This window comes from Corvus hawaiiensis, chromosome 3 (assembly GCF_020740725.1).
Source record: "Corvus hawaiiensis isolate bCorHaw1 chromosome 3, bCorHaw1.pri.cur, whole genome shotgun sequence".
NCBI classification, from domain to species: domain Eukaryota; kingdom Metazoa; phylum Chordata; class Aves; order Passeriformes; family Corvidae; genus Corvus; species Corvus hawaiiensis.
Genome location: NC_063215.1, coordinates 75,133,826 through 75,152,797, shown reverse-complemented (window position 1 = coordinate 75,152,797; position 18,972 = coordinate 75,133,826). Strand labels below are relative to the sequence as shown.

At 37.7% G+C, this 18,972-nt stretch overlaps 1 protein-coding gene across 2 annotated transcripts in view; it reads right to left on the bottom strand.

The window, feature by feature from the left end:
• The window catches only part of GALNT2 (polypeptide N-acetylgalactosaminyltransferase 2), a 95,403-nt gene that overhangs the window by 3,506 nt on the left and 72,925 nt on the right, over nucleotides 1–18,972 (bottom strand). For both annotated transcript variants that reach the window (XM_048297901.1, XM_048297902.1), the window contains exons 8-15: nucleotides 18,581–18,668; nucleotides 14,726–14,813; nucleotides 14,081–14,184; nucleotides 10,039–10,165; nucleotides 6,505–6,597; nucleotides 6,219–6,302; nucleotides 4,349–4,475; nucleotides 577–696 (exon numbers count right to left, since the gene is read on the bottom strand). In XM_048297901.1, the coding sequence (XP_048153858.1) occupies nucleotides 577–696; nucleotides 4,349–4,475; nucleotides 6,219–6,302; nucleotides 6,505–6,597; nucleotides 10,039–10,165; nucleotides 14,081–14,184; nucleotides 14,726–14,813; nucleotides 18,581–18,668 (831 nt within the window). The remainder of the gene's footprint in view (nucleotides 1–576; nucleotides 697–4,348; nucleotides 4,476–6,218; nucleotides 6,303–6,504; nucleotides 6,598–10,038; nucleotides 10,166–14,080; nucleotides 14,185–14,725; nucleotides 14,814–18,580; nucleotides 18,669–18,972) is intronic.

The window sequence follows — 18,972 nt, the reverse complement described above, 5'->3', positions numbered from 1 at the left end:
CAACAAACAGTGTTTCAGTTACCTCTCTGCAAAAACAGAGATACAGAAGCAAGGAAGCTGGCAGATGATCAGAACTGATGACTGAGCTGAAAGAGATGAGCTGTTTTATGACTACATCAAAAAGATGGTATGACTCTGCAAATGTGATTTTCCTCAGGCATGGGAAATAGATGAAGTTACAATGATGCATTGATAAAAATGAATTTAAGGAGTCTAGTGACTGCTATGAAGAGGCTACAACAGAAAAGAAGGAAAGCCAAACCACATTCTTCTGAGACACAGAATATATAATACTCAAACTTCACTAAGACCTTTCAAAAAGACATTGTGGAATATATAAACTCTTTCAGAAGACACAAATGGCAGTTAAACACTGTTATATATCAGTGGGTGAAACCTTTACATAAGGGCCCTGTTGGGATAAAGCTTATTCTGCCTTTATGACATCATAAATTCCAGCTTTACACACACAAGCAGTAAAAGTAGAGCCTATAGAAGGTCTGATCACCAGTGCATGGTTTATTCACCATCCTTGTTTTCCCCGCTGTTTGCAGAGTGCAATCACGACATACTAACCTGTCTGCTGTCGTTTTCCCTACAGCCCTGAAGTTTTATTAGTGAACCAGGTGCTCTGTCCACAACAGTAAGGCACAAATCCATGTGTTTCACTGACTTGTCCTTTGTTAAGGCCCATTCCTACAAAAAGGAAGAAACAAAAAGTGTACAAAGTTGTGTATGTTAACACATGCTATCTCTGCATATACAGCACAAGTTAAAATCCTACAAATAGCTATGTGCAAGCATTAGAACAGTTCATTGCTTCCCACAAGGCAGGAAAGAAAAAGTCCATTTAAACACAGTAATTCCAATTGCTTCAGTGTCCCCAGATCAGCTCTGGGCTGAGCTGGCTCTTTGCTCCCTCTGCTGGCTTCACACAGCTGCTGCGGGCAGCCACACAGGGTCTCGTGGAAATTATTTCTCCAACTGCTTATTTAGTTAGATGTTTATTTTTATATATGTGTGCGTATTACACCTTTCCCCTGTCTTCTATGTGGAAGGATTTCTACATATATATATATATATATATATATATATATAAAAATATAAAACTATATACATAAAAACCCTAAAAGCTTAGTCTGCAGCATCACTGGCCACCCTGGCCACACACTGAACAAAGCATATGGACCACAGTGAGGAAACAGCAGTTCCTAATACAATAGAGACCACTAGAAAGCAATACACAAGAGGGGTAGAGAGAATGTTCCCTCCCATCCAAGGCATGATGTACAACAGAATCTCCTTTAAATGTATTTAACTATGCAACTCCTAAAGAGAGAGCAAAGAAAAGCTGTTCTGTATGCACTGCTGCCCAGCTTGTTTGATCTCAGCATCTTTTCACACAGAGCCTGATCTTGCACTGATGTTCAGACCCTCTCCATATGCCTTTCTCCTTTTAAGTTTGGTCTCCAGGGTCCACATTGGTCTCCATATGTCTAACTATCCTTTGAGGAAAGAAGCCACTGGATTAAAGCCAGGCTAATTATCCAAATCACACTTATAAACTACTTAAAATGGCATGATTAGCTTCTCTCAAGCAACTAAAGAGGATTTAGAGTTGTATAATACAAAACCCTAGACATACAGGGCCAAGCCGGTATGTTAAAAAACATTTAAATGTTATTTTTCATGTAACCGTGTTTCAGAAATAAAATAAATGTAGAATTACTTTGAAACTCAGGGGATTTAACAATTATTAAATCTCTTTGGGAAGAGATGCTCAGGACACTGTCAGAACTTGCAACCCAAGAGAGTTCAAGAAATCACAATCGTACAGGTCCCAAGTCACTGGATGGGTACCATATTCTGCAAGTACCAGAATGATGACAACTGTGGAAAACAAAGCAAAGCCAGGACAAATCTGTGCATCCCTTTATTTGTCTTCCAAACGCTTAAGCTGATAACTTCTCCTTTTACTCTCTATATGTTAAACTCAAATGACAGCAAAATTACTTCTCAGTTCTGTCCAGTTTGTAAGATGCCAACAAGAACCATTAATATATAATAAATTAATAGCCACTTTTTTAGCCACAACTAAAGGAATGGACCAAGTTATTTCCAGAGCTTATCAGGAATTACAAATGGCCCTGAACCCTTCCCTTGTAAGATTTATACTGAAAAATGACAGTTGAAAATACTACCAGGGATGTAGTAAAACTTGTCTGAGAGCCCTGCAGTCAGAGCTAGAACCTTGAAATTATTGCCTTTATACATCTCCACCTTTCCATCAAAAGGCTGCATGAGCCCCAGCCACAACAGAAATCATGCAAGAAATCATTTAAAAGCCAAAGATACAGCTGCTTCATAAAAGCTCCAAGCTCTGTTGCTAGAAACATCCACATGAGGGCCCTTCATGTTACGAGACACAGATGCTTTCCTCCACTGGTCAGTAACTATGACTATAATGGAGATAAGACAGAACAAGTTCCATTATACCAGAGGAAAAGAAAAATTGCAAGCAGTGTATATGCTCAGGGCACAGCCTGGAAACTGGACAGCTTTATGCAAAAATTGGAATATCTCAAAAAATCTGTGTCAAATCAGAAATAAAAAGTTAGTAGAATACAACTAACCTGAAATCTTCCCCTTGCACCTAAGTGCATTTGGTTTTACCTTTAGCTACTCTACATACTATCAAATGTACCACAATGTATTCAGCCCTTTGGAGGTGCACAGCTGCCACTGAGTTCTACCAGCCTGGGGAGGGGAGAGCAGGGGAAAAGGGGGGCAGAAATCCCATTTTTGCTTGGGTTTTGCATTTTAAGTTGTGTTGAACATAAGCCAGAGTACACTCTTCAAGTACAGGAGAAGATTGCCACAGCCTATAATATCCGAGTGCTCTTAACTCCCCAAAAAACCTCTTGATAAGAATAAGGTGCAAAACACAAAGTACAGATTAAAAGACTGTGGTTTGTTCCCTATCCCTCTACTCCCATGCTGTTATTTCTTTTCAACCCAGTATGAGTTCTGCCTGGACATAAAACCTAGTTTTGACCCATCCTGCTTCTTAAGCTGTCTGAATGTCCTCTCAAAGGTATTTGTTCAGAGCAAGTGCATACTGGCTTGTCAAGGTCAGTGCCACAGAAGAAACAACACAGAAAGAAGAGGGTCAGATTCAGGGGAGGGGAGGTGGAAAGAGAAAAATAACTTTGTGTATCTATAAAGAATACACAACATCAGCAGAAAATTCTAAGATTTCTGCTCCATGGCACTTATGACACATCTACCCTTTCTCCCAAAAAATCCCCTGTGGTTTCTGAAAAGATGAGGGTACTTTCATAAAGGTAATTGAAAGATCCTCCACAGACAAATTCTCTTTAACGATAGGGAAAGGAGGCATTTCTCACACGTTGATTTGAAAGAATTGTAATCATACATCTTCTGGGAAATTACTTTATTTTAGGCTTCATCTTATTTTAGGGTTTTCCCATTCTAATTTAAATTAGAGCAAACTTCTGACAGTCATTCAATAGTAGTTTTTAATTGGTCAGCCTTCTATTTTAACAGCTGTACTTGACACATTAATATTACATTTGATTTAAAGTCAGGTTTAATCTGACAAGGATTTAGTGACAAAGCAGCACACAAAGCAGTGAGAACCTTTGTGTGTATTTCATGAATGATAACTAAGTCACAACTGCATAAATAGATTCTTTGAAATAATTAATGCTCTCATTTACAGATCTGACACATTTGCAATTAGTTTAGGCGTAGGATTAGAAAGGATTTGTTAAAACACTCCCCTTTCTGTGAGAGAACATCTAGGCACCTCTGTTTTCTAGAAGAGCCAAATGGAGATTTATGACAGATTTTTTTATACTCCACTACTGCAAACTGTAAAGGACTAATAGGGAAGCACAGCAAAGCATTTATTTTGCTGACCCTAGGCCATATGCTTAAAGCAACCCAAATATTTTCTTAAGTAAAAATCACCCCCAAAAATCAAACACACCATTTCATTGAAAAAAGCTTTCTATGCAACTACAAAACCCCTGGGAAGGAAGTTATGGCCTCTAGTGCAAAAGCAAATGTTAATAGTGACAAAGGAAGGGGATAATGTGATGCTCACTGAATGAATCTCTGGGCTCAGATTCCTCATCCTGAAAATGCAAAATTATATTTGAAGGAGAAGCTATTTAGCCAATCTGTTACAACAGCCGATCTGCTGCTTTGGATTCATCTTTCCCTCACCAGTATACAGTAAACTGCTTGAGTTAAAAAGTTTAGCTTCACTTTCTTTTTTTTGTTTAAGACTTCCTGTAGAAAATGAAATTAATGGCATACAGACCTGGTTTCCCCCGGCATTATGACATTCATAAACTCCAACAACACCATCTGCAAAATGGCCCAAAGTGTCAAGGCAATTGGTACCCTGCTGCAAAGCCCCAAAGGCTATATCTTGATGATCAGGTACCCTGAAACAAAACCAGAAATATCTGCTTAATTCAGTTCGGGGTTTGTTTGGGAAGTTTTTTTCAGGTCTTTTTTTAAACTCCTTGTTTGTAAAAATACTCAGAGTATTTTTAAGATGAGAAGTTAAGGATGAGTGATGACTATTATCTGGAAATCGCAATCATTTGAGGGGAGGCAACTACCTAATCATGAATTGTTCCAGCATGAGTAAACTTGCAAGCTTACCACAGAGTACTAGAAGACTTATACCAGAGAAGGAGGATGAGCATAAAAACTCAGCACAAAAATCAAATTTAAGATGACTTATCATCATTTAAAGTGACTCAAAGCTGAATGTTATCAGTTAGGTCATCAAGTCCTTTTGTCTTTTCAGGCAACATAGCTTGTGGCAGAAATAGGACACTACATTTTTCTCAGACTGTTTTTACTGAAATGTTAAAATGGGGGTTAGGAATTATAAAAAAAAAAAAGAATCAAAGTTTTTCTGATATATTATTTTCTCACGGTTGCACACTCCTAGCGTGGAAACACCTAGGGAAGTCCATTCAGCAAAGTACAGTTGAGGGTAGAGCCTATGAGTTCATGTCTAACAGTGAAACAAGGGCATATCAGAGCTTTTAAAAACTTCAGACCATATTATGAGAATAATAATCCAACCCAGCAGAATGAGCACATAAGGGATGGCAGAATAAGACAAAATTACATGTAAGTAATGCTTATGGTAGCACATTTTCCAGGAGATACATTTTTTCTGATGAATTAGACAAAACCAAATATCTTCTGGCACTTCTAAGAGAAAATAAAGGAAAACTTACTTCCTCAGTATCATCCTGGTTTATGAGACTTGTTAGTATGTGTGTCTGTACATGTTGCACTGGGGCTGTAATAGCTGGTGGTGCTTTTGCATCTCAAGTCTGTATGTCACTAGCAGTTACCTTTCACCACTGACATGAAGTGCCCCCAGGAAAAAAACCTCAAGTATTCTTACAAGCTACACACAGTATCTTACACCGCTGCACTACCAATATTAGGTTGGCAGACTAGTCAGACTAGTTTATGGGCTCAGATCTGACCAACATACTTCTTAATGGGTTATTTAACCAAAATCTTTCTACCCTTTCAAAAAGTATTTCTCTTCAAGGATTTTTCATTAGTTAGGATGCATTCATGTTACAGAAACTGTTAGAAGTGTTATCCCTCATTTCCCTCTCCTCAGCCCTTCCCAAAAGTCAGTGATTATTCAGTGACAAGAGAAAAGGAGAGAAGGAGAAGCACAAGACTCAGCTTTTCAGAGTCTTAGGCATCTACCCTTGTCTGCCAAACATACAAGGCCCTCTTGGCTGCTGACTGTCATCATTTGTACTGCAATGAGATTCAGTCTCCTCACTTAACTACACGTGCTTATGCAAAGGCAAAAGCTTTAAAAGGATGACAACAGGATACAGAACATGTGCTTTTGAGCAAATAGCTTGTGTAGGAGACTAGCTTCAGGCTCAGGTAAGCTGAGTCCTTTGGAGACTGTTCTCTAAAATACTACAGCTGTAGAAAAAGAAGCTAACTAGGGAAAAATGACTCTTTAAGAACAGAATTAATAAAAAAAGCCAATAAACCTGCATGAGGCATTGCATTCACAGATAAAGTAAAACACACCCTTTACATCCAAGGATGGAGAAAGAGAAACCAGTAATTTCTGGGGAGGGCAAAAAAGAAAACTCCATATGAACTCTCTTTCAGCCGAAACTCACCGTAACTCAGGATAAACATTTTCAAGATACCACTTAAAGGGTTTGCAGCTAAGTCTCTTTCTGAGTTCCATTCGGCTTTGAATACTAGAGAAAAAGAAAAAAGGAGTTTGCAAAAATCAGCCTGTTGTCTTCATATATTTTATGGAATACACAGAAAACTCAAGAACAGTACAACTGTAGAAATATATCCTAAAGAGACAACACTGGATTTAGCACTGCTTTCACCTCAGAAGGTGCTGTCTCATGAAGAATAAACAAATAGGGCAAAGAAGCACTTGTGACTTACTTGCCATAAGGTACATTCCTGGCTGAAGGCACTGCTGCATAATAGAAATTTTTATACTCATCCATCCAGACTTCTGCTGCCCTGCGTGTATTTCTAGGGACAATGATATGAAACACACGGGTTATATTTTCTCTAGGTGCAATTAAACCATGCAATTTTTCCTCAGGTTGTTTTTAATTCTTCCCAGTACTACATGGTCAGCTGCCTCAAGCCAGGCAGAAGAGACCCTAATAAAAGACCCAAGTAATAGAAAACCATTAGAGAGTAACATAACTGAAATCAATGCATTTATAACGAAGTTTTTGTCTTTTCCCCAGTCATCACTGCTTCTGGTTTTCATCCAGAATTTAACACACATATTTCAGTTCTTCCTGCAAATTGCATGGAATTTATTAGGTTGATGTTTGGTTGATCTTTTTATAAGAGTAACTTGACAGAAGACAAATTCAGTGAGTGTTCACCTGGATAAAGCAAGCTAATTTGGAACATAAAAATCTCAACAACTGGCAATATTTAATAATGTCTTACATTTTTGAAAACAGATGTGCTAACACAGCAAGACATTTTCAGGCTTCATCCTATTCCTACCAGTACAGCATTCAAAGTTCCAAAAAGACACAAACTGTCACAACATTTAAGGCTATGAACCAAACAAGTCTTCTGTAGCTGAGGTAACAGGAAACACAGCAATCAGAAAATATTTTAAATGTTTTAAAATTTGAGATTGATTATTGTAATAAATGTGAAAAAACCACTAACCCAGATGTTTCACTTCTAATCAAACACATCTCTAAAATTCCTGTATTTATGTAAGTGGTGTCTTTAAATTTCCTTTTGGACTGCAAGAGCGTCCAATGGCTTTTTCCCTCCCCTGGCTTCCACATAAAATTCATTTACTTCTATTGTTTATAACTTCATGCTTAGAAAATTAAGTCTTATTTCAGTTGCAACTACCATGCTCTGAAGCTTATTTTACATTGGCAGAAAGTTCATCTAAAGCAACTGGAGTGAACTCAGTCAGCCAATAACTTCTTTAATACGATTTTCCAATTCCAAAGACAAAACATAGTCAGGATGAAGTGAGGAGGCTTGCAGGCTGCTGAGAAAAAAGGATGTGGGGAATAAAAATGTTACAAGACAAACCCGAATAATTTTTTTGTTTGAGGACTGATTTTTTTTCTTGCAGAGATTCCTCTAGTTTTTTGTAAGCAAAATCGCACTCAGTCCAGGTCAGAAGCTATGTGAACGTACCCTCACCTGCAGTCTCTCGGGCCTGTGTGCGTGTCAGTCACTCAGCCCCTCTTGTCTGCTCAGCAACCAGCTTGGCTGCCCACAGGCCAAACAGATTTTGGTGGTGGGAGAGGAACTACTTAGTTTGCCACAGTTTAATGACTTCCAAGGCGCTTTCAAGGCCAGAATGCCTGCCTGTATCCCACTGCCCCATACTCAGGGATTAAGAACAGCTCAGGCTGAGTGTGACACAACTATGGGCACGGTGTAGATGCTGAGAACTGCCTGAACTAGCAAGGCCCTGAAGAACTCAGGGTGCTGAGGAACACAGCATGGGGTGCACCTAATGCTGAGCCAGTTAATGAAAGAGCACGGAGAGATCAGAGGCAGCTTTGCTTGGAGCAGACTGGGGCCTGCAAGGCTCACTGGCTCATCTGGAGTGCTGTGTGAAGGCAGCACCTACTGGTCACACAAATCCTGCTGGACACAAGCTGTACCTGCCCACATCACATGGCCAGGACATTCAGTGTCTCATCCAAAATTTCCAACCTGTGTGGGCTGCCAAAAGGCCATGCATACTGATGAGTCAGCTAAAAATAGAGCAGTCCAGAACAAACTGCTTACAGCCAAGAGATAGACAAGAGATAAGCCAACATGTCCCAACTGTGCCACTAGCACAGATCCCATGCACCAAATTTCTTGGCGCCATGGTCCCACACACATCTGTATTATAATATCTGTATTACACAGATATCTGATTACCTAAGGTTTCATATTCTCTCATTGCTGAAATTGATTTTAAGGCATCCCATTATATCAGTCTGACATCCAAGAAAGCTATTTACAGCACAAGAAAAATCAGCATCTTGGCAACACCCCAAAGATGGGAAAACTGCACAGTATATTCATACATTTATTCACTTTTATTAACCATGCTCCTTGTTATGACACTGTCATTTCAAAACCTCATTAAACTAAACCAGTTGCATCCTAAGATTACATAATGCAGTTGGAAAGGCAAATCTTTCTACTCTCCTGATGCACCCTATAAATGTTGCAACAGAGATATTATGTATTGAGGATATTTCATTGCTAGCTTTTGTGTTCACATAAATACTATTATTCATTTTTCACTGCAGCATAAAAACCACAAAGAATGGGTAAAAAGAAGAAAAATACTACTGTGTCTACTATAACTACTGAGAGAAACAGGACAGTGACTTTATTTTAGCAGACTATTAAATTCATTAAAGTCACCTTGGTGGCACAACCAGCATGGAAGGGAAGAACTACACCCTAAGGAGATTCCTCAGTCTAAAGTGAATCACAAGTCCAAAAATATCAGCAGCTTAGAAGATTCTTATGAATTTAAGTACATCTGCACTCTCTGTGTTGCTTCATGTTGAACAGAGTTTGGGCTCCACATCCCTTCAAGGGTAAATAAACAGTTTTATTTCCAGCTCTTAACCCACAGAACCGTAGCCAAAACTTGTACTTCTTCAGCCCCCTGAGCATCAAGTCCAATTCTCTAAACCAAAATCTACAGTGATTCTTCAACTGCAACTGATACAGCCTTGATCAAAATGCCCTTGGTACATTCACGCAATACTTTTATCCATATTAAGTAAAAACCACTATGAACATGAATCAGCACTGCTGTTTCCACTTTATAGAAGAGAAACTGAGGAGACAGCTCAGTATTTCAGCTACTGCTATGCATGGGTATCACCAGCAAAATTAACAGGCATACTAATCTAAGCCTTTAAAACTGCAGTTTCTTAGGTCTGTAGAAAATGCATTTTTAAACATAGCACAGGAAAAGCAAATATGAGAGAGAACTAAGTTGCCAAGAGACTGGCACAAATACTGAAATCAGTCTCCATAATCATTTGCCTCTCACATGCTGATCACATGCTAACAAAAAGCAAGCAAAGCATATTCATAACTTAGTGTATTCTGGCTCTTAGTGAACAATGAAACTGTCTATAAAATGAAGTTCTATGACACAGTTCTGAAAATAAAGACTTCTTTAAAATCAAATAAACACAATATTGATGAAATACCAAGCTAAGCATTTCCTTATTTTCCAGATTCTCAGTCTGCGTCCACCAGAAGTTTCCCTCTTTCAGATCAGGTTCTTCTCTCAACCTACATAGCTGACTCAGTCATTAGTTTCTTTTTAATTAATAGTTTACCATGACAAATAATATTGCAAATATTCCTAAAGATGAGATCCCTTAAATGAAGTTACTGCCACCTGCTGATCATCTGAGGAAATCCAAATCATGGCTATTTAGCAGTTACCTTGCAAAGACAGTACCACTCCCACCGGGAAACGTGTAAGGATGCTGCTTGCGGAATACATGACCCACTCTGCTGCAAGGGATGATTTCTAGACTCCCACCACATTGCCAAACTCTGAATGAGATCTCTGAAATAAAAATAGGAATGAAAGACCAATATCATAAAATACTGTTATTTTGTATTCTATTCAGAGAGAAGGCTTTTAGTGATTGTTGCTGAGATGATCAGCAAGACAGTTTTTGATAAATTCTAGGATAAACAAAGGCATATATCTCAGCATTTATGATTCTGCAAGCTCAGCAGAAATAAACATACTATCTTGTAAGCAAAATGTGTATCTTCTCGTATCTGAAGTTACCAGCATTGCCCAAATCCATAAACCCTGCTGCCATTTGCCAGTGAGTTAGGTGTATGTGCTTTATCTGAAGAGTAAACAATAGTACATACATTTAATAAATAACGATCTAGTTTAGAATAAAATTTTTCAGCTGAAGATGGAATAACAGTGAAATCAAGGCAAACTAAAATAATCAACAGATTCAAGCTGCTAACTTACTATAGCAGATAAAAAAACCACTCCCAAACATTGGAAGGAGTTATATCAAGTCAATGTTGACTTGAGGATAGACCAAATAAAAACTTAACTTTTGTAAATTGAAGGTTATGGACAGTACACTTTTAAGCTAATCTAATGATCTGAGCCAGCTAGTGATGACAAGAAGGTCTAGAAATATTGATGCTTTTCTCAGTTTTGACCTCTGATAGCAGAAGTCACCTAGTGCTGAGAGAGAACTTTTCCACATTAATTCCACGTAAGTGCAGTAAGAAGGGTGCTTCCAGCAGCACTGTTTCAATTTTGATGATTCCCCCTTTAGTCCAGCAGCTCATACCAGACAGCCTTCAAGCCTCCTCAAAACCATTCAGCATCTTTCCACAGGTTTACAAAAAAAAAAAAAAAAAGGCATCTCTAAATTAAAGTCAGTGTCTCTCTTTTATGACAAACTACGTGACATGCCTTCTTCCCTCAGAAGCCCTCCTCCACATGCACAAAAGAAGTCATAATAGCAGAATTACTTCAAAACTAAATTTGAAAAAACCAAAACAAACATAAAACCCAACAACTACAGGTTAGAGAACGCATCATCTTAATTGCATGTCCAGGGAAATGTAAAAAATTTTTAAAAGTAAATAAAAAGATGTGATTTCATCTGTTGGCAATGCAAGTTAACTGTCTTTCTTCTTGATGGCCATATCCATGAATCCTGTACAGTCAACATAGTCCAAGCTATAGATAGATCATACTTCAAAAAACATGAAAGACAATATTGTCTTTGACAGTAACTTATCCAGTTGCATTTACATGGGACAGCAGGCAAAAATAATTTTTAATTTTTGTACACCTTCCAGCACCTTAGATCATGAAGAATCTCAAAAGAAGTGAACATTATGTAAAATGGCTCAGTGGGAAAGAGAGCAAAGGACTAGAATATAGGCAGAAGCAAACTAATTCTTATTTGCACCAACATGGCTTCTAAAGCCTGCACAGAAGAAGAAAAAAGAATTTACAGCAACTAAAACTCAAAACAACCCCACAAATTGCCTTAAAACAACCATTTTGTTATACTCAAACAGTAGGAAAAGAAATTTTACTACTGGAGCAAGTTCAATGGACATAGTTTTTAAATGAAAAGGCATTAGTAGCATGTCAAAAATTCTTTATGAGATCAAGTTACTCCTCTGTGACAGATTCGTTCTTTTTATTAGAGTGTGTCATCAATATAGAAGACAAGGAATGTCTTACTCATTCCCTGATTTTAGAAAAATTAGTAAGAAAAGCCTAGATTTTCAAATTAGACCCAAACCTTCTCATGGTCCACCCAGTTTTCTGGTGTACTCCGATTCTCCTAAGCTTATCAAAAAGCATCATAAACATACTGAGAACTGGAGTTGCTGAGTTGGAGACAAGACTGAACTAACCTTGATCTGCTTTTTGTACAGCAGACACGTGTTACCAGTTACATTTAGCAACAGTCTGAGAGTGTACCTATCTTCATGGTAATCTGGGCAGTTTAGAGAAAATACTGCAGGCTCATCTTGAAATTTTCCAAATTGATACTGACATGTGAACAAAACCTCATATAACAGCTGCTCTGTACATGCTTGAAGGAAAAATGCTAGCTTTTATAAATGAATATGATGTGCAGAATTATTTTGCTAGTCCATTTAGCAGGTTATTTGCATGTAACACCAAGCGACTGATCTAGAGCTATGCTTGAGAGTAAAGAGGCCTGACAAGTGTGCACATTGAATTTTAAACTGCACATCACAGATTTCCAGTTATCTGGTGCATGCGTCATTTATTGCCAATTAAATCATATGCCATGTGATTTTTACTCATCTTCAATTAGTCTGACAGCTAGGAAGAAATCATTAGCTGCCTTCTGCCTGCTTTTCAGGCACCCCTAAGTCTCCATCTTCTTTCCATGGAGAGGGAGGAACTGAATGCAGCAGGAGCAACATAAACATCTCTTGGCATCCTCGAGAAAGGAGCTATTGCTCGTGCCCTTTCCTGCTATCAAGGCCTCAACTATCAAAGCACAAAAGTAGTTGCTAAGTGTTCAGAAAAAACTCAGTTGCTAAAGTACATGCTTGTAACTAATCAAATATTTCAGTGCTTGAGGGGTAAAAGTGGTTTTCAGAGTGAATAGGAGTATTGCTGCATCAAATTTATCCAATGGCTTTCCATGACATTTAAAAAAGGAAAAAATTATTATGTTTACATTAATACAATTTAGCACTATACAGACAAAAGAGCAAGACAACAGAAACATGGAATGTAATTGCTCAAAATATCTGAAGGGTTTCTTCAAGTACTGCATAGGATGGTCAGAGACAGGACTATAGGGATGCCACTTCCAACTTTTCAGTGCATTACAGTAGCATTAAACATTTGGTTACCATGTCTCTATACAGCAGACACTTCCTTGTAGGCCAAGCATATGCTTAATGCATATGCAGATTTCAGTAACTCAAAATACTCGTGGGTTTTTACAAGTTCAAGGTATTTCAGGATTTTGCAGCTAGCACGTGCAGTAGAGAAGCTTCTATCCTGAGAAGTGTTCCTAAAACACACTACTTGGAATGTCTGAGATGCATCTCTACCCCAAAAAACTAAACTAATGACAAACTGGAATTCTTGAGGAGCTGTAGAATTCTGTTCCTTTCAAATTTTTTTTGTTTTAACACAAGTAACACATACTGGTCTTACATGGAGAAAATCTTTGTATAATACTGTAATGCAAATAACTACAAAAACCTACTAAGGCCAGATTTAACCACCTGGTCAAAGAAGAAATGCCCAAAGCACAAGTTCTCTCAGTCCCTCCTCCCTCTTGCCTAAATTTCACTCACTTCAACATCTGAAAATGAGGACTTACAGAAAAAATGACTTCTTGACCCTCAGTATCTCATAGGGCTAAAGAAGGGGTATAAAAACTACAAAATTCACTAAGTTTAGATGCCAAGCAACATACTACTGGCAAAGTTTAGAAACAGATAATTCTTCAGTCAGATAAGTTAACTGATTTAAGGTTAACATTAAACTCCTCTTGTATCCTACTTTTCATTATTAAATTAAGCAACATCTTAAAAACATGCCTTCAGCTGTCAGCATTTAAACATTACTATATTTAATTAATAACTTAGGATGATGCTTGACTTTCAAAAAAGATAGCATTTTTGAAACTAATTGCCTATCTACAGCCTGTAATGTTTTTACCAACTAACTTCCATTACAAAAAAAATTCACTGCTCAATGAGCTAATACTTTTATTCCCTCATATTTAGCATATCATTTTTAATTTGTTATAATTCTTTCATTGAAATAAACATTTTGGATTTTAGCAATAACATGTATGAAATTTTAACTCTGATTTTAACCCTCTTTGCACAAAATCAGGAAAACCATGATTCCTTGACAGTAAAGGAAGTGATGAAACCTGCTTTCTTTCAAGGCTGATCAGAAGGTAAATAATACACATACCTAGGTTTTCTCCACCCCAAACATCCATCATCATGTCATACTTCCCTAGTTCTTCAAAATAGGATTTGTCCATCACAAATAATCCACCAGCTATCATGGGTGTCCTAAACAAACAAGAAAAATTAAATTAAACAGAACCATGAACTTGGGGTAACTATTATTTGCACATCAAGATTAATACCTCCTTGAAAAACCTGGCAATGCTTTTGAAGGCAACTTATTTTGCATCTGTCACTTCAAATGCTGTTTCCACACACTTCTATGGCATACACAATGCCACGACCACCTTCTGAGGCAGCTTTCAAATCTCCATTTGGCTCATAAGCCCCTCATTTAAAGGGTGGCAATTTGTGCCAGCAGCAAGACATTAAAACTGATGCTGTATTTTTAGCTATCAAAACAAGCTAACTTTAAACAAAGTGACATTTATTTTTTCTTAAGAGTAAATAATTTACTGGTGTGTTTTAAACTATTTTTAAATACCATTTATTTCTGAGAGTCTCAGAATGTTCCATATATATTAATGAAATTTCAATATTGATGTAAGCTATAGTAAAGATATTCTTTCAGACTCAGAGAAGATGATTTCTAACTTTGCTTAGCTGCAAACTACAATCTACTTGAGAAGTGGTGGTACAGACATACTTTATGGGAGCAACTGGATTTCCTTGTCGTGCTCTTCTTTGCTCTGGTGTCATGTAATCCCACTTGAATACAAGGTTCCAGTCAAAGCCTTCAAGAAGAAAAGTAGGCTGTTAAAATTACTGTGGTCATCATTCAATTTGTAGTAACATAATGTTCACTAAAAACACTGGGAACCGTAATTTAAATTAAAACTTAAACTTGTGCAAAATTCTGGGTAGAAAACAAACAAGTAGGAGTCCAGTTGAAAGGTAAAGAAGAAAGAGTAAATCTCAAACACCAAATAACTTTGGATCTTGTCTTCATTTATTTCACAAAGCAGGAAACCCAAGTGGTACCCCTACATCAAATAGAAAATACCATATGATGATCTTCCAGCCATTACAAATGCTCCCAACAATCTTTACTGAGTAACTACATTTCTACTCTTTAGAAGTGATTGCATATTTCCATTTACACAGGCTTTATGCAGTATTCTTGGAGGTACTCTGACAGCAAGAGCTCTCTATCATGAAGGTCACAACAAGTTATGTAGGTTCCACTTATCTTCTTAACATCCATTTAACTTCTTACTTTCCCATTGTGTTTTTAAGTGCATCATTTTTAAAACCTGAGGATAGTGCTAGAGCACCAAAACCTTACTTTCCTTATGCATATACATGTAAGTGTGAACACACAAACAACTGGTCTGGGCCTGCCATGAGTTAAGCACAGAAGCACAAAGATGACTAGAACAGACAAGATCAATAGGTTGCCTATAGCACCTTTCTACATATCAGCCATTAAATTACCTCTTTTAGGCAATGGTACAGAGCTGGTATAGGACAAACTTCATATAGGAAACACTTTCATAACAGTTTTTGTGCTGGGTTATGACCATAATCATGAACATTATTAAAAAACTGTACAAGGCCCATAGTCCTCTCCCAGGACACCTCACAACTCAGCCTTGTACGCTCTGCCTGCTGCCAAACACATTTAGATCCTATGAGGTCATGTAATGAATGATTTCCAGACTTCTGGTGCACAGATGTCAATAGTTTTCATTCTCCAGTATAAAGATAAAGCAATTACCTTGTGGGGAAGTGGGAAAAAAAGCTAAAGTAAACAGACAACATTACAGCCCTACAAACTGCCTGTCTGCATCTGTAAAGGTGCATAGCAATGACTGATGTAGGAAGTTAAAAACTCCACAGTTTTCATTTTAACTCATGAGATACTTAGCACACACAATACAGAAATTACCCTGAACAGTCTTTACAGCACATATGCCAGCTTTCTCTCCATGTTTGAGTATTTCATGAAATGTTGCATTGTAAAAATGAAAGACTGCCTAACTACTCCAAAACTCCAAGTAGCAAAACTGTAAAATGGCTACAACCTACAGTACTGCTCCAGCATGAAGAGTAAAATGAGTTCCAATATTTCCATGCCGTTAAAAAGCCGCATTTCATCCTAGATAGCCAGCAAAATTACTTGCATCTGGGAGAAGTTGAACAACCCACTGCTCTCCAGCAGCAGCAATAGAGACAGTTACTGTGTCCTCCAGTGAACACAAGGGGTCTCTTTTGGAACACAGCACTCTCACAAACTGAACAAGTGTATAAAGTCTCTACACATTCAAAACTGGTTTTCTGTCTCCATTTTCACAGACTCTGGGAAAAATCTGCACTCAATGAGATAGTATCAGTAACTCTGTAAAAGGAGTATTTTTAAACACAGTGCATATCCAGTATGAAATTCTATCCAGTGTAAACTGCATCACAGGCATATTCTAAATTATTAGATCTCAGTTAACTACAGCTTGTTCCAGTAATTACAGAGTTTCTCGGGGTGGCATAAACACTTTCAGAAACTCCCCTCCCCCACCAAAAAAAACCCACAAAAAAACAACCCCCCAAAAAACCCCTGTAATATGAAGCGCATGGATTTAGTTTTGGCCAGACTTGGGAATTATTTCAGATGTGTCCACTTAGAAAAAAGTGTGTACCACTTGGTAGGTTGCTTGTCTTGGGTGATTAAGTCCTTTCAAGACAGACCAGGCACAAATGCTGTCCCAGCTGTTTCAACTCTCCATGCTTCAGCCACACAGACACTGTACCTAAAGTTGAAAGCATAGTTCGGTTTCCATGTTTAGACTTGGCCCCAGTGGAAATGTCCTGTGGTGCCAAATGCTGTAGAGCCTCTAACATGGCAATCTGTCTTTTGGGAACTGACAAGAAATATATTATTCATATTCCAACTGACCCTCAAATAGCTTGGCACACTGCTATGTGCAGAATTTCTATTAATGTTAAAAAGAGACAGTTTCTCACTCCTCAATCAGAAGTACATAGGCTTCACAAACCTTAAAAAAAAAAAAAGAAAAATCCAATCTCTATTGTGCACAAAGGGAAAAAAATGAGTACTAAACAGTAATAGATAAATGAATGAATTGGGAAATGTAGTTTCAAAGATAAAGCATGAAGAGCAGTAGCAAGTGAAACAATCTCTCAATCTTCTCCCACTTGGAAAGAATTTAGCATGAACCCAGCAGCAACCAATCTAAGGTTTCAAGGAAAGAATTCCTTCTCCTCTTGCAGACGACAATAAAAGCCACATAATGGTATAGGGGATTTTTGTAGTCGAGATTTAATGAATAGATCAAGTAAAGGCCTTAAGGTTTAATAATGCTGGCACACACAATAGCACAGAACTATACATTAACATACTGTGAATATATGCACCGTAGGCATCATTTCAAAATATTAGTTAAAAGGATATAGAACCTCTCGCCTCCAGATCACTGATGAACTTGTAGCATATGCAACATCATGCAAATACTGCTTTTATTTTAGTTTACTGGAACAATCTAGGTGACCAGTTAAAGACTAGAACCTAAAAGAATAGACTTGAAACTGTTTTTTCCTTCCTCACTCAAGAAAGTCCACTCAGAAAAAGATGGGACACTGTGAGAACAGCACTATCATTTTTATAGTGTGGCTCATCTTACACCTTTATGCAGACAGGTCAGTTTCCAGGGTTGTGGGAACAATTACTTACAAACAATAATAAAAAAAGGGGATAAGTGGGTAGAGAATAGCTATTTTAAATACTAGATTCTTGTTAGCAGTGAAAGAAGTTTTAAAAATCTGTAATAAGTAAGGAGTTTAGCATGCAGTTGCCCTCTCTCTTTGAAAAAGGAGATGAGAAGAATTTTTTTTATTTATTCTTATTTAGGGCTTCAAAAGTAATTTTGATATTTGCTGTCAATGCTTTACACTACCTAGACATATTGAAACTAGTATTTCTCAATTTAACAGTGGATTTTTTTAATGGCAGAAGTATAAACACTACAAATTTTCGTGGTCACGTGTGACTGTTTTCACAATTACAGATCATGGCTGACAAACATTTATTTTTAAAACATATTCCAAAGTCTTCTGCTTATTCAGAAGAGTTAAATTTTTTAAGCAAACCAGCATCTTGAAAAAAACCTCATAGACACTGCATTGTTGATGGGCTTCTAAACTAGTGAGCAATTAAAGCCTGTGTTATCTAAAAAGAGAACCATAAACTCTGGCTATTAGCTTTTGCTGACACATTTACACAACCCTACAAACCTTGGAGCAAGTCCTGCATATTGGTAAAAGGCAGCATAAACTTATAAGAATTAGTATAATAAAGATGAATTTTAAAGCAGAGAATGATAAGGCCAATTAAAATCCAAGCCAAGAAGCAAGTGACCTACAGAACTTGAAACTAGATCTATGAAAGGGAAGAACAGTATGTTAATTGCCCATTCCACAAATGCAGTGATTATGAGCTTTGATTCTTGATGGGTTTTTTTAAAGTCTGTATTCCAGTACAGGTACATACCGCCTTTTAAATCAGCTGACGCCCCCACGTACTGGAAGTTGTCCATATTAATTACATCAATAATAGGAGACACAACTCTGGTCTTGTCCTAAAATAAATGTTAGAAAGTGATATTGAAATAAGGAAGTCAATATATAAAGATTCAGGCAGGATGTGATGTTGAACAGTCCAGCAGGGTTTCATTAGCATGTCTCCCCAGCTCTCCCCCTACTTCCACTTACGGCTCTGAGGAGCTCAGCACTGCTTCAGAGAGCAGAAACCATAGGATATGACTGGAAACCCTCTTTCTATTCTAGGCTACTTCTATGCAGTAATGCCCCTCTTCCGACTTGCTCTTCGAGAAGGCAGCAAACTCGTGGTTCTAAAGGCAGTCAAGCAAACAGCCCTTCCAT